General features: G+C 37.1%; 1 protein-coding gene across 3 annotated transcripts in view; it reads right to left on the reverse strand.

The window, feature by feature from the left end:
* The window catches only part of TPP2 (tripeptidyl peptidase 2), a 48,932-nt gene that overhangs the window by 8,778 nt on the left and 23,337 nt on the right, over positions 1-16,817 (reverse strand). For 2 of the 3 annotated variants that reach the window (XM_007424060.4, XM_007424062.4), the window contains exons 14-24: positions 15,272-15,429; positions 14,671-14,747; positions 13,405-13,511; positions 12,940-13,094; positions 11,313-11,429; positions 10,585-10,685; positions 9,870-9,966; positions 9,465-9,602; positions 5,567-5,811; positions 4,954-5,032; positions 2,925-2,963 (exon numbers count right to left, since the gene is read on the reverse strand). In XM_007424060.4, coding sequence (XP_007424122.2) covers positions 2,925-2,963; positions 4,954-5,032; positions 5,567-5,811; positions 9,465-9,602; positions 9,870-9,966; positions 10,585-10,685; positions 11,313-11,429; positions 12,940-13,094; positions 13,405-13,511; positions 14,671-14,747; positions 15,272-15,429 — 1,313 coding nt within the window. The remainder of the gene's footprint in view (positions 1-2,924; positions 2,964-4,953; positions 5,033-5,566; positions 5,812-9,464; positions 9,603-9,869; positions 9,967-10,584; positions 10,686-11,312; positions 11,430-12,939; positions 13,095-13,404; positions 13,512-14,670; positions 14,748-15,271; positions 15,430-16,817) is intronic. The other variant, XM_007424061.4, reaches the window with a different exon arrangement.

Consider the following 16,817-nt stretch of genomic DNA (forward strand, 5'->3'; position numbering starts at 1 on the left):
GAAATCTGTATGCGGGCCAAGAAGCAACAGTCAGAACCGGTCATGGAACAACCGATTGGTTCAAAATAGGGAAAGGTGTACGACAAGGCTGTATACTGTCACCCTGCTTATTTAACCTATATGCAGAGTACATCATGAGAAATGCCAGGCTGGAAGAATCACAAGCTGGAATCAAGATTGCAGGGAGAATCATCAACAACCTCAGATATGCAGATGATACCACCCTAATGGCAGAAAGTGAAGAAGAACTAAAGAGCCTCTTGATGAGGGTGAAAGAGGAGAGTGCAAAAGCTGGCTTGAAACTCAACATTAAAAAAACTAAGATCATGGCATCTGGACCCATCAATTCCTGGAAAATAGAAGGGGTAGAAATGGAAGCAGTAACAGACTTCATTTATTTGGGCTCCAAGATCACCGCAGACGGAGACTGCAGCCATGAAATTAAAAGACGCTTGCTCCTTGGGAGGAAAGCTATGGCAAACCTAGACAGCATATTAAAAAGCAGAGACGTCACCTTGCCAACAAAGATCCGCATAGTCAAAGCTATGGTTTTTCCAGTAGTAATGTATGGCTGTGAGAGCTGGACCATAAAAAAGGCCGAGCGCCGAAGAATTGATGCCTTTGAACTGTGGTGCTGGAGAAGACTCTTGAGAGTCCCCTGGACTGCTAGGAGGTCAAACCAGTCAATCTTAAAGGAAATTAACCCTGATTGTTCATTGGAAGGACTGATAATGAAGCTCAAGCTCAGATACTTTGGTCACCTAATGCGAAGAGAGATCTCTTTGGAGAAGACCCTGATGCTGGGAAAGATTGAAGGCAAAAGGAGAAGAGGACGGCAGAGGATGAGATGGTTAGATAGCATCACTGAAGCAATGAGCATGAAACTGAGCAAACTCAGGGAGGCAGTGAAGGACAGGAAGGCCTGGCGCAATATGGTTCATGGGGTCACGAAGAGTCGGACACGACTTAACGACTAAACAACAACAACAACAACAAGGGTTGATGGGACTATCCAAGGGGTTGTTGTTATTATTCACAGTATTATTAAAGTAGTATTTATTAAACAATATTAATGAACAATCTGAAGCAGAGTTAATGAGCTGAAGAGTTTGGGGACCCCTGATCTGTATGAATGACCTATCCCAATAAAGCAATAACTAAAGATGAACCTACAATTCATCATTATATTGTACATCCGACTATCTGACACAATCCTAGAAGATGAAATACTAGCCAAATTTTCCTGAAAGACTTTTCCACACTTCACTTTTTAAGTCATCTAATAATTTTGACATGCTGTAAGAAAACGTCTAATAGTGGTTTTGAAGGATTCAGTTGTTAATAATACTGATTATGCAACAGATGTGTCTGTAACAAACCAAAGCAGTTAACAGCAAAATTGGGCCAGCTTCTGAAACATAAAAAGGCTGAACAGGGATGTATTATTAAATGCTTTATGGGCAGTGAGGAGTCTCTGTGAACTCCTTCTTTCCTATCAGTGTTTTAGTTCCTTCCATTTTTTCCCAGTTGGACTCAAGCCCATATCAGTCAAAGAAAAATGTCTAAAAAACGGAATTCAGTGGAAAAAAAAAGCGATGATTGTCATTGTCATGCCTGCCATAGAAGCAAGGCATTTTAGCAAAACGTGCTAAGTAAATAATGTTGTATTAACAATCACAGAAAAAAAATACACAGTTTGCTTTGTATTAGCATGGAGCTGCCTCTACTGAGTAAAAGTAGAGTGCTTTTCTATTGCAATCCCTCAATCTCCACAATTCCATCCATGAAACACCTAGATAAACAAAATAAACTACATGAACATAAAAGTGTATTTCATGGCAGGAATATTCAAAAATATCAGAAATCACGACAGCTCTAGATTCCTCTGTCACGAGCCTACACTACATCTGGTTTAGACCAGCAATTTTAATTTGACTCAGCAGGTGACTGCCAATTACGATAAGAAATAAAAGCTTAAAATTGTATGTCAAATAATGGCAAACCATCCTGCCAAAACGGTGCCTGAATATTGTGGATTGTAATCCTATGCCCACCCCTGAGCCAAAGAGGGTGGGTATGAGAAGGGAGAATGGCAAGCAGCTACAGAGCCAAGAAAGCAGCATTTCTCAGATACCATTCAGCAGAAATCATCTATAGGTTTTAACGATTTGTGGGAGAGGGTCACGTTTCCATTATTTGAGATAGTGTAGAAGAAACCAACTAATTTCAAAGTTTTTCCAAATCAATCTCCAGCAACACCCTACACTTAAAACTGCATATAGGTACCCTGGTTCGAGCAGTCACTATTGGAGTAGACTGGTGTATTGTATTAACTTTATTACAGTCAATTAGACCAGTACAAGAGTAGACTGGTGTAATATAGTTGCCTATGATTCTTCAACCTTTAACCGTCTCAACCTTTTATAAGACACTATACTATTAAAGATTACAAAAATAAACAAAATATCCCTCCTTGTTGCAAGGGCCCTGGCACAAATACAGTTTCACCGCCCCTCATTGTTTCTAATGAAATTGTACCCACTGATGGGGAAAGCCACTGGCAAGCAAAGAGGATTCTCTCACCCAGGGAGTTGGACTAACATGCCTTATCCTGTCCAGCCTTGCAAACTGTGGTTTTCATATGGCAATGCTATATAAGAGCCACGTGTAATTTTCTTCAAAAGGAAAATCATTCTGTAGGGTAAGATAGTGGTATAATAATGTTAAATGATCCCATCACAGAATATTGTTTCTATTGTGCTAAACTAATAATGTTCTGCTATTCTGATGAAATTTTACTGTTCAAAGATATGAATAATTAAGCTGCATAAAAGGCAACTGAAGATAGAAAGAACTAAGTATATTGCTTTAAATGATAGGCAAAAAAGACTTAAATACATCTTTCAAAAACTGGCATTCAGTACCTTTTTAAACTTTCCTTGTCGCTTTGCTGTAGACTGCCCCTGGGAGTTAGAACAACATACTGTAAGAAAATATCCACAAAACTCTATAGAATGGAGACACCACCTATCATGTTTTTATTCACTACTGAAGAAAACTAAATGTCTTGTTCCCTTTAAACATACTTCTAAAGCCCAATATTTTAGCTTAAAAAAAATAAAGCACAAATATTACATTACTTAAGGGTTTGATTCAAATCTGATTTAAGACTACTGTAGTTTAACAATCCCAATATTTTGGAACACAACAATAGAGTTTATAGCTAATTTACTGCCTGAGCACATTCCCATTTAAAATTCACTGAACTAAAATTGCTTTCTTACACTTTCCATGCTCACTGAATATACTGCTGTTTGCAGTAGTAATACAGCACTGGGTTAAGTCTCATGGAAAGAGAAGCATTAAATACCCTACAATATGACTCTGAGGAACCACTGATCAACTATTCAAGCCCATTTGAGTTTTTGTTTCTGTATATAAACCTGACTTGTTTATAGTACAGTATTACAACTAATTTCTAGGGCAGCACCATCACTGCACACAACACTGTTGTTATATTAGTGAAATTATTTCTTTCACAGGACAAGCAAAAAAAGGTAAGTGTAGAAACTTGGTTTTAACAAATAATGTTAATCACATATAAATGTGTTGGATTAAGTACAATATGGAAACCAATTTTCAAGTGTCAGTGATTTATTTTTGTAAAGTAGCATGCTAGAGTTGGCCTTCTATATCTAAAAAATAAGCTAGGCTCTGACATGTTTTCATCTTAGCTGCATTGCACCAAAATGGGCTATGGTTCATGAAATATTTAAAGCAAGGAGAAAATAAGGAGTCTGGAAAAATTCTCTAAGTAAATTAATAATAATCTCTTCTACTATAACCAAGCAGAAGAAATGCCAGTAATACAGTATAATATAGTGTTCTAAAGATAACAGTACCCCCCCGCAAAAAAAGTGGCAGAGCAAGGAAAAATCACAATTACTTTAAGCACTGCTAAAATCTTCTTTCTCCAACATCTATACAATTACCACTTTTTTTTTGCCAGATTGAATGGCATGAATGGCCCAACTGACAAGAGTTACAATTTGAAACACAATTATTTAATTTACCCTCTACCTGTTCCACACAAACCTAGACTGAAAAATATTTTCATTTGGAAAATAACCAATTTATGAAGGGTAGACACATTTTCAAGATGAACTATAAGGCTGGTACATACAATTCCTAAATTTTATCAATTATATTGGGAATATGCCTGACTAATGAGCTTCCAATTCCCTACAGTCCTAGTGTGGAAAATACATTTACTTGACTATATAACATTTTAATATGAAAGACAGAGATATACTTATTCCATATTTTTTTAAAAAAACTGTAACTGAATAACAAAGGAAATATTTCAAAGAAGCACTATCAGTGAACAAATGGTTACTTAATAACAAATACTTCCATCTTTAATTTAGTACAATATGATCATAGCTTTCTGCAATGCATTTTTTAAGTATACAAAATGAAACCTTACAAAGTGTATCATCAACAAAAGGTTGACCTAGAGTAAGAAAGTAGTTTCTGTTCAGCAAATGGATGCTTAACAGTAACTATTTTAACAAAAGCAGCATAGCTAAGACTAATTCTATCTTTTTAGATTGAAGTGAAACACCAAGGTATGTAGTTGGATAAAATAACATTAGAGATTATTAAAAGCAATATAACATCCTAACAAACAATCTATAACAAGGTGCCGGAGGTTCCTGCAAAGTAGCAAAAATTCGAGTCCAAATGGAAACTGAAAGACAGTGGTATTTAAACAGTAAAGAAAACTGGTATTTTGCATTTGAATCTTTTTAAGAGACTCCAGAAAAAAACTTTCCAAAAATTTGGATTACTCTGTTCAAAAACATTTTCATACAAGTTTGCCATTCAATTAATGGCAATTTAATTTTTAAAAAACCCACTAGTTTTGAGTTTAGCGCCTTTGCTTTTACTCACCGCTTTCTTTCCAAGTTCTGTCTTTGAAAGTGTCAATGATCCTGCAAGATAGCATCCAGGACTTGTTCCTTTAGGTACTCTAACAAAGTAACAAGTGGAACATGCTATAAATTCATGCTCACATTTCCACTTTTGTGCCTCCCCCATTGAAAAAAGGGCCAAAATTCAACTGCAAATTGACTTAATTTCAGCAATGCAATGTCAAGCCCAGTATATAGGGATGGAAGGGGTTAAGGTTGGGAATGGGAATAGGAGCCATGGGAAGCCACCTAATCCTATCTTTGACCCCACCCAAGAGGTGAAAAAAAACAACCAGCTGTCAATAACCTCAGTGGAAGGCCTCGTGATCACTATTCCCTAAGGCAATAAATTCCAACCATCACCAAAAATTGACTGCTCATGGTATAATATGCTAAGGAAAAACAGATTCAGAAGATATATGGAAACTTGGGCTCTGGACAGGAAGGGCAGCCAAATCCCAGTAGACCCCGGTGCCTACAGGATAGAAATAACTAGGGAGAACTATTTCTTTTTATTACCCAATTTTGAAAGTTCAGAAGAGTTACTAATCAAAGCATTGCATGCTGCATGCCACAAAAGGGACATAACTTACTTGTCATCTGGCAAAGATGTAACAAAGAATGGCTGAGTGTGTTTTGGTGGCAGAGACATACTGTTTGCTTTCTTCTTCCCTAAGAGAGCCTGACTGTGGGTTTCATATATATCTAAACTCAGTGCACTAGACAGTCTGTGGGAAACAATAAATGGAAGGTCTTTGATGCGATCCAGTTCACTGCTGTGCTCATGACGGATTTGTAGACGCACGGTATAATCTCCTTTCTCCAGTTTCATGGAATACTAGGGAAAGGAGTCATTCTTTAGTACCTAGACCCATACACATTTAGTGAAGCAGATTAACACACAATAAAATATTCCTTCAGTTTAACTTACAGTATACCTTTCTAACAAAAGTAGAGTATTTTCACAAAATACGTCACTACTAAGTATGCAAAACTCAAAACCCGGACATTTAATACATGTGCAAGGACTAGAGGGGGACGTGTTACTAAATTCTTTGAAAAACCTAACAAGAAAAATGACTCAAACCCCTTCCTATTAGAGAGTAAACAGCATTTTCAGTCTTAAATTCTCATTAGAGAAAATATTATTCTAATATCACAGTGTAGGTCTTTTTAAAGCATTCATCAAATTAAACTACAGATTTGCCAACATGAAGCAAGCATATGTTTAGGCTTGAATATTAAGTTATCTACTTGAATTATAGTATAGTATTTAATATTCTGATACATGACATTTTCTGTTGAAAATCCTTTTTAAAAGGTAAATTTGTTTGCTATATAACTATTTAAATTTGATTTAACTGGATCCAGAACATTCCTTACATGAACACAGAAGGGTCTTTCAATCTGTAAAAGGGACTAAAATGTAGTAGGGGTTCCAGATGGAGATTTGATTTTTGCAGATTCCTTCAATGCCCCTCTTCCCCTCCAATTCTAGAAGTTCCCTCAGTACTATTAAACAGTCTCTGAACTTGCACTACAAACTGATGAACAACCATCCCCCATGCTCCAGGTCCAGGAGAGGTCCTCTGTGAGTGATTCAATTAATGGCAAACACTGGTCCAAAAAATTGTTGCCTCATCTGTTTAATAGCATTTACAGTGGGGCAAAAAAGTATTTAGTCAGCCACCAATTGTGCAAGTTCTCCCACTTAAAAAGATGAGAGAGGCCTGTAATTTTCATCATAGTTATACCTCAACTATGAGAGACAAAATGGGGGGAAAAATCCAGAAAATCACATTGTCTGATTTTTAAAGAATTTATTTGCAAATCATGGTGGAAAATAAGTATTTGGTCACCTACAAACAAGCAAGATGTCTGGCTCTCACAGACCTGTAACTACTTCTTTAAGAGGCTCCTCTGTCCTCCACTCGTTACCTGTAGTAATGGCACCTGTTTGATCTTGTTATCAGTATAAAAGACACCTGTCCACAACCTCAAACAGTCACACTCCAAACTTCACTATGGCCAAGACCAAAGAGCTGTCGAAGGACACCAGAAACAAAATTGTAGACCTGCACCAGGCTGGGAAGACTGAATTGCAATAGGAAAGCAGCTTGGTGTGAAGAAATCAACTGTGGGAGCAATAATTAGAAAATGGAAGACATACAAGACCACTGATAATCTCCCTCGATCTGGGGCACCACGTAAGATCTCACCCCATGGGGTCAAAATGATCACAAGAACGGTGAGCAAAAATCCCAGAACCACATGGGGGGACCTAGTGAATGACCTGCAGAGAGCTGGGACCAAAGTAACAAAGGCTATCATCAGTAACACATTATGCTGCCAGGGACTCAAATCCTGCAGTGCCAGACGTGTCCCGCTGCTTAAGCCAGTACATGTCCGGGCCCGTCTGAAGTTTGCTAGAGAGCATTTGGATGATCCAGAAGAGGATTGGGAGAATGTCATATGGTCAGATGAAACCAAAGTAGAACGTTTTGGTCTAAACTCAACTCGTTGTGTTTGGAGGAGAGAGAATGCTGAGTTGCATCCAAAGAACACCATACCTACTGTGAAGCATGGGGGTGGAAACATCATGTTTTGGGGCTGTTTTTCTGCAAAGGGACCAGGATGACTGATCCGTGTAAAGGAAAGAATGAATGGGGCCATGTATCGTGAGATTTTGAGTGAACACCTCCTTCTATCAGCAAGGGCATTGAAGATGAAACATGGCTGGGTCTTTCAGCATGACAATGATCCCAAACATACTGCCCGGGCAATGAAGGAGTGGCTTCGTAAGAAGCATTTCAAAGTCCTGGAGTGGCCTAGCCAGTCTCCAGATCTCAAGCCCATGGAAAACCTTTGGAGGGAGTTGAAAGTCCGTGTTGCCCAGCGACAGCCCCAAAACATCACTGCTCTAGAGGAGATCTGCATGGAGGAATGGGCCAAAATACCAGCAACAGTGTGTGCAAACCTTGTGAAGACTTACAGAAAACGTTTGACCTCTGTCATTGCCAACAAAGGATATATAACCAAGTATTGAGATGAACTTTTGATATTGACCAAATACTTAATTTTCCACCATGATTTGCAAATAAATTCTTTAAAAATGAGACGTGATTTTCTGGATTTTTTTCCCCCATTTTGTCTCTCATAGTTGAGGTATACCTATGATGAAAATTACAGGCCTCTCTCATCTTTTTAAGTGGGAGAACTTGCACAATTGGTGGCTGACTAAATACTTTTTTACCCCACTGTATATGGCTTTAGGAAAAAAAAGATTCATATTGGATAAGCAAGGTTAATACATAAAATCTTGAAGTTTTATACTTTTGTAGACAGTTAAATTATCTAAAAGTCTTATTAATGAAATAATAATTTTGTTCATTTATATGGATCAGCAACCTTTTAGAACTGCAGAACAGCTTAAATGTTATTACCTGATGGAATACCATCCTATTCTTTTGCGGATCAGCCCAATATGGGATTGTGATTTCTGATAAATTATGTTTCTATCGCTTGTAACTTAGGCAGTGACTTGTTCTACCCTTAAACCATCCTTCAGAAAGTTATCACTGCCCATATATTAGCAGAAGAGGAAAAACAAGCAGAAGCTATATAGGCATCTGTTCCCAAACAGGCATAAAAGGCTGAATACATTTCAAGTAGATCCTTAATTTTTCAAGGCATGCTTCAATCCCTTTCATGAGTTGCACATGGTTTCTAAACCATGTATTAAATGATTATCTCAGTTTTAAGGATCTTTAAAAGCCTATTCCTACCCTGCAAAACTGATACACTGGCATGTATGGAATTCAGGAAGAACTCTTTGCATATCTATCTTTTCCAGTTAAAAGATAAAAGCTGGATATGTTTGACTGGTGTGGTCTTCCGGGCTGTGTGGCCGTGTTCTGGAGGTTTTGTTTCCTAACGTTTTGCCAGCACCTGTGACCGGCATCTTCAGAGTGCAGGAGCACAGACAGGAGCAGGGCACAGAGAGAACTGCTCCTGTCTGTGCTCCTGCACTCTGAAGATGCCGGTCACAGGTGCTGGCTAAACGTTAGGAAACAAAACCTCCAGAACACAGCCACGCAGCCCGGAAGACCCACACCAGTCATCGTATGCCGGCCGTGAAAGCCTTCGACAATACACTGCATATGTTTGCTAATGACAAGCTGTAAATTAGTCAAATTATCCTTGTAAAACATTTAACTGTTTAATTTATAAAATCAAACAACTTGTCCAAGAAGCAGCTTTATCAGAAAAAAAGTTACTATCCATAATGTTTACACGCAGGAATTCTTGTATAAGAAATGAAGAGCAGTGTATAAATTAATGGAGATTCAACATGAGAATGGAAAAATGCCCAATTCTTCTTAGGTGATTTGACAATGGTATTTATTTCCATTAGCATGGCAAGGACTACAGCCTAAATCTAAAAAGATTATGGAAGCACATAAAAAAATTTCTTCAGACATCTTGGCATACCTGGTGAGGATAAGCATCACCTGATCCCATCAGTTTTTTATTCTGGTCAAAGATAATCCATAACTGACTGTCAAATTCTGATTCATATAAGAGTTCACAGAGCAAGGGACAACTTGGAGTTACTTCTCCACTCTTGGGCTGAAGAAAAATAAAAAGATAAAGGCATTTAAAAACAAAATTAATGTCTTATACTGATAGTTAGCATGAAAGCACTACTCTATTAAATTACTTAATTTTAAATGATTTTCCTATAAATAAATTAAGTATGATGAAGATGATTATCATAAGTTATTAAACTTGTATGCTGCCTGACTCTCAATGACTGTGGGTGGCTCACAATGTTATTCTATAAAGAAATCATGCTCTTGGGTTAGGGTTAGATCCAGTTAAATAACTCAAACTTACTTGATGAAAATTGTATGTCAAAACCATCTCATACAATTGTCGATTATTTGGCAATACGTCTCGGGATCCTAAAGGCTTTATTTTAGCACTCAATGGTCTGCAATTCAGCAAAACAACAATACACATTAGGAGAGAAATGAGGATAAGGTTTTAAAGATAACATACATAAATGTACAATTTATTTTGAAAACTTGTACATACACACAAGAATATTTAGTAACTTAATTTATGTGCACTTACATATAACTGTTAAACACAATTTAACCATCTAAGAACAAATCAGATAACAACACAAAACCCAGAATCATTGGACAAAATGTTTCAAATTCAAACTGTCTCAAAGACAGAACATCTCATCTTGAACTTGAACCAGGCTCTCTTGATAATTTCAGAAGTGTTTAGAGCTTGAGACACCTCCTAAAAGATCAAAACAATCTGCCTCAGATACAAACTAGCTGTCTTGACTGCAAGCTGTAATTCTATTTTTAGTTTTTAATTAAATCATTATTAAAGTGCCACTATTTAAACATTCAATAGACTTCCAATGATTATGTACTTAAAATAAACAGGGAACAACTTTCCCAATTGTCAAACTTTATTATAGTTATATTCAGCCTAAGGGAAAGTTGTTTAATCTTACTACCTATAGTACAATTTATTGATTTCACCATGAATCACAATGATTAGTTATTTAAAACTAAATTTCTTATAGTACCTTAGTGTTTGAACCCAGCATTTGAGATTTATGCAAGGCGCAATATCTTCATATCTCAGTGTTGACTGAACATCAAAACGCACTACACCTTCTGATGCATGCTAAAATAAAAGAGTGAAAAAGTTTATTTATTTATTGAATTTGTATGCCACCCATCTCCCCCAGCAGGTGACTCTGGGTGGCTCACAATTAAAACCAAAGACCCAAGAACCATTAAAAAATGATACCATATAAATAGTTAAAACTAATTAATCAATTAAAATCAGACTATAAAAACAACCCTATACATAAATACTAAAAAAAATGTTCAAGATGACCGGGGGGGGGGCAAGGTCAATTACCCCACAAACCACAAGCCACTTATTTGAAACACATTTCAGATGAATGTTAGACCAAAAGTATATATTTGAAAGTCGTGCTTCTCCAACATGCTTCCACTTAAGGGTTGGCAACACACCAAAGATAAATCCCATAAAACTCCAAGGATCCCTTAAATAGCACTTACCAAACCCAAATATAAAATGATTAACAGAACAAAAATGATCCACATTACACAATATTAATAAAGCTAATAATCTCATTGGAGTAAGACTGCTGAAATTGAGTGTAATTTCAGCCATTTTTAATCAAGAAAAAAAAATCCACCTATGCCTCCATGCAAGACTGAGCAATTTGGCTGGGTATCTAGTAATAAACAGTTTTTCAACAAAGCAAATAATGATACTTACAATGTTCAATTGAGATGCAGTGCAAACTATGCCATGGAAAGAAATGGAATAATCAATACTGACATCACTGAGGCTTGCCCACCATCGGGCAATACAAAATTCAACTGTTCTTCCCCCCTGTGGGGAGGAAAAAAAAAAAAAGAGAGGAAGATGTATTTCAACTCTTCTTCACCTCTAAGCCCCATTCTCCTCACCTCAGGGTCTGAACATTTTGCATCACAGCAGAGTTACCAGAAATATGCATAAGCCAAGGAGAATATGGATGCTGAATTGCAAATAACTTGCAGTGCCTAGCAGTGACTAAACCATTCAACCTGTAACGTCCAACGTCGCCTTACTTTTTCCCCACCCCCCTATGTATCCTGATGAAGACTTCTAGAATACTCAAAAACTTCCGATATTTTGGGTGGACCTAATAAAACAATACTGCCCAAACTTGAATTTGAAGGATATTTTCCCCTTAATCAATGAACACGGCTTTCATTTTTTAATCATCTTAGAGCTCATTCTATCCATCTATACATACTATGATCTCTGGAGATATACAGTGAGCAAAGCCATATAATCTGCATCCACGTTAACCCCAAGAATATTCCATTAGGTTTAATGAACTTATTTAGTGCATATCATTATACGCATAAATGCTCAACAGATGTGTATGTGGGAAAAATTCCCATTTTCTCTAACCAGCATGGCCAGGAGTCGGGCCAGGTTTCTATTTCATTGTTTGCAGAGAAGAAGCTTCCTAATCCCAGAACATACACAGTCAATACTCATCTATTCGGATTACAGGTTTCTAGATAGCAACTGTTTAATATCAGAAACAAGCAAAAAACAAAAATTAATAGTTATAACCAATCCGTCTGATGTGCTACTGTTTGGGGTAGCATCTTACTTGTCCCCAAATACTTTCCTGAAAAGTCATGTTTTTATAGCATTATGAAAATGGAATAAGAAAGGGATGGACCAGGTACCTGCAGGCAAGCTGTTGAAGAAGCCAGGGGCCATCACTAAGAAAGCTTAAGCCTCTGAAAATGGCATTATTTCAGTAGTGGGTCGCTCAATAAGCCCTCTCCCAGATGTTATCGATGGGTAGATCAACTCAGAGAAGGTGGTCATGAAAATATCCAGGCTTTGAGCATTTAGGGCTTTAAAGGTGACAAACATCACCTTGAATTGTCTCCAGAAGCAAACTGGCAACCAGTGTAACTCCCATAGAAGTAGTATTATGCGGGCAAGCATTAGAAAACCCATTAGAGCATCCCATATTTTAAATGAGAATCATTGTTAAAAATGAGAAAAAGGGAAATTCAAGGTCTTTATATTAGTTTCACTACTAAAGCACATCACATTAGTTTTTAAAGTTGGTAGTGCATTACACTCTGTAGTTGACTCTTTAGGGTTTTCACAATCAAACAGTGTAGCAGGCTATCAGTATTTACATTATTCAAATAAGAATCTTAGTTGAAGGAAGGAATGTTCTACAGTTAATTCAGATAAGTCACTCTCAAGCTCAGCATATTATTATGGTGAGTATACTGCTTTCACCACTGATTTACATTTATCACATATTAATGAAGCATATAAATGACAGCTATTAACTCTATTCTTAATTCAAGGAACTTACTAATACTGGAAATGCTTCAGTGACTGATCCTTTTTCTGGTATTGAAGAGAACTTGTAGAACTCATGGCTTCGGTATGCCTTTTGTTTTATTAACTGAACCGCATGGAGAACAAACTTGGCAGTTACATCAGATGATGATGAACAGACTGTGATTTCTAAATAAGAAAAGACATGGCTTTAATATTAATATTATACAGACTTGACTTCTGGCTCCTTTCTATGAAGCAAATATGTATCAGAAAAATACTGGCAAATTTTGTTTTACTGCATTTTAACTCCTCAGCAATAAATATGTTCATTATTATTGAAACAAAAACAAAAAAAACCCCTTTCTAACAGACATTAAACTGATGAAAAATACTTTTAATCTGAACACATAAAGAACAGGTAGATTTCAGATATTTAATAAAACATCCTCCAATACCTATACTAACATTTCTATAGCATTCAATAGATTCACCTTACCAGCCCAGGTTGCTCCAGATGGAACTTCAATAAAGTGTCTCTGGATTTGTCCAGGTTTAAAATGAACATTAGCAAATTTGAGATCGTAGTGTGAGGCTTCATCTGTCCTGTGGTCAAAAATGTAACTCTTTTAACTGGAGAAAGCTCACTTTAAACTACCAATACGGATTGGAATATTAATTATTTTAAAAAGGTCCAAAACCAAGAATTTATGTTGTTCCTAACTATATAACCATATTTTAAAATGCAACTTGCTTTGACCATAGTATCTAATTGAGAACAGCTGCTAATGTTTGTAGTTATACCTCTGAACACCAAGAGCCAGTCTGGTACAGTGGTTAAGGTACCAGGCTACTAATTGGGAGACTGTGAGTTTTAGTCCTGCCTAAGGCACAAAGCCAGCTGGGTGATCTTGGGCCAGTCCCTCTCTCGATCCTAGGAAGCAGGCAGTGGCAAACCACTTCTGAAATCTTGCCAAGAAAACTGCAGGGACTTGTCCAGGCAGTCTCCAAGAGTCAACACTGACTCAAAGGCACAAACAAACAAACAACCTCTGAACAATCTCCCCCTCCCTGGTGCTTTCCAGATGTTCAGAATAACACTATTATTATAGATGTTGTAGTCTGACATATCTAGAAAGCACTTGAGCAAGGCTATGTAGGGAGAGTTTTGCCCTTAACGGTGGTCTAAAATTATTTTAAATAATTACAGTAATAAAATACTGTCCTTGATTAAGAATTAAGAAAAAAAAATTAGCAGAAAATAAGACCATAAACAATTCTGGCTTTTGATACCTTTTTTAAACAAGCTCCCCCAAAAAGTTCAAAAAAGTTTCAAAAGTTGGCTGCACAGAAAAATTAATATGCTCACAGAACTGCATGAACGTAAGAGTTTCCTTCTACTACAAAATATTGAATATTGAGACAAACAGCTGCTTTCTCAAAGCAACTGGCTCGCCACCACTGAAAACATGATTGCTGAGCACTTATAATGGAATTCAAGTTATTCTTTTGGAAATTAAAGAAAAAAAGAAAAAACACTCAGGAGGATAACAGACTTATCCAAGTGTAATATTCACTGTAATCTTCTATCTATCCCTCTCTTACCTGTGGCTCTCACTGCTGCAACATATACAGATAAGGGGATTTTATTTCTGTTTACTATTATTGTTTGGAATATACTGTATATTAATCAACAGAAATAGAAAGCAAATCTTCCCATAAACCTTGCTTACAAAATTTATTACAAGAGTAAAAGTACATGTACCTTGCTGGTATAACAAGAGTTACAGGAACTCTGAACAAAGGTCCTGCATTGGGCATTGTTATTTCATAACCACACACCTAAAACAGTGAAATGAACACAAATTGTCAACTTATTTAATCTTTCTTTTAAAGGCAAGTATAAGTGTTTACATATTAATGGTTTACAATTAAACTTGCTGAAACTTTAATCTATACGTTAAGCATAGAGTTACTTTAAATACACTGAGAAAGTTTTTTCAATTCATTTTAATCTTCACTGTGAGCAAATATCTTTACCCAGCAAACTGTCCAAGGAATTATTAGTTCACCTTATTCAGAAAGTTTCCTTAATGTTCATTTTCCATTTCCCCCCTCCATCTCAATAGTGTAAAACAGTGAAAAAGACTATTTTCTCAGCCCTATCTCTACCCCACAATCCCACCACAAACTAATTCAAGTTTGAATCTGAAAGAGATAACAGTAATTCCTACTACAGCTTTTGATCTGTAGGAAGAGGGAATGTGACAAGGATACTTGTGATGAGAATATAAAGTCCTGTCTATAATGCCTATACCCTTTAATGGAACTTTCAAGTTAAGGCCTAAGAAAGCCAAAACCAATACCTCTGTGTAATGAACTCCTTCCCGTAGGCCACGCGGGTCCACACGAATATTAATATGTCTACATTGATTCATGAGCTCCAAGTGAGTAGGATACTGAACCCAAGAAGCGTTTGATGTTAGAGCTAAATGAAGCTGGAGCATTATCCTGTCATTATTTTCTGAAACAAAAATGTGCAAGTTTAGAATTTTAATCCATTTAGAATTTTAATTCATCAATTTAAACCAGGCCTGTATAACTCGTCGAAGTGAAAGGGCCACACTGATAAATTAAAAATCTTTGTGGGGTGCAAAGAAGTACTGGAAACACCGCCAAGAGTCGCTTTGTATGAGATGAGTGGCTATATAAATGTGACCCCTCCCTCCCTTCCTCTCAGGTAGCTAGTGGAGCAGTGGTGGATCTAAATTTACTTCTTTTAAAAAAAACGGTGGGCGGCACAAGGCTGCTTGGCCATATGTTGTGCAGGCCTGGTTTAAACCACCAATTCTGACCAGAAGGAAAGAAAGTGATAGTAGTAGTAAACTTATTTATCATGCATCTATAACAATGTGTAATGCAAAAAATAAAAGCAGCAATAATACTATAACTGTGATGGAATGGAATTATGAAGGCCAGGCTCAGGGAGATAAGCATTTTCTTAGCTCGCCGCAGGAGTGTGGGAACTACAAGAGGATGAGACTGGCACCTCCCTGAGAATTCACACTGTTGTGGCCGGCTGACTTGGGACCTGGGGTCTGGGAAGATTCTTGCTAGAGGTTGTAGCTAATAAACATAGCTGAATTGATTTTGCACTGTCTCTTGGAGTTCCTTGGGCTAGGCCTGACAATAACATACTACAATCAATTATAAAATCACAATATGAGATAAGAAGCCTCTAGATCAAAAAGCCCATAACATATAGTATCAACACCTATGCATTAGTAGATTAAAAAAAAATTAACAGTTTCATAGGGGGAAAGAAAAAAAATGATTTTTGTACTTTTTTAAACTTTAAGAGCATTCCCTTGAAGCATTATTCATTGAGAGTCAGTATGAAAGAACCAAAGAAAAGGTGTTCAACCATGGTATATCTATTCTAATACACAGGAACACCAATCAACTCTGGCCCAGGAAGTAGATCAAATACAGGTAGTCCTCACTTACTAACTGCAATAGGGACCAGCAACTCTGTTGGTAAGCGGCGTAGTTGTTAAGCACAATGTCATGTGACTGCACTGACTTATGGCATCAGTTCTGGTTCCTGTCGTTAAGTGAATCGCCATGGGTCATTAAGCGCAACATCACATGACCACGACTTCTAACTTCTTGCCAGCTTCCCCACTGATTTTGCTTGTTGGAAGCTGACTGGGAAGGTCGCAAATGGTGATTACGTGACTGCAGGATGCTGCGGCTGTCATAAATGTGTGCCAGTTGCCAAGCACCTGAATCACAATCAGCTGCAAATTTGAGGATTGGTCGCAAGTAGAGACTTACAGCACCATCATAAGTTTGAATGGTTGCTGAATGAGTGGTTGGTAAGTAAGGATGCCTGTACATGTGGTTATAAAT

The sequence above is a fragment of the Python bivittatus genome, unplaced genomic scaffold, assembly GCF_059951505.1.
Source record: "Python bivittatus isolate LINGU-HERP-01145 unplaced genomic scaffold, Pbiv_v1 ctg000060_np1212, whole genome shotgun sequence".
NCBI classification, from domain to species: Eukaryota; Metazoa; Chordata; class Lepidosauria; order Squamata; family Pythonidae; genus Python; species Python bivittatus.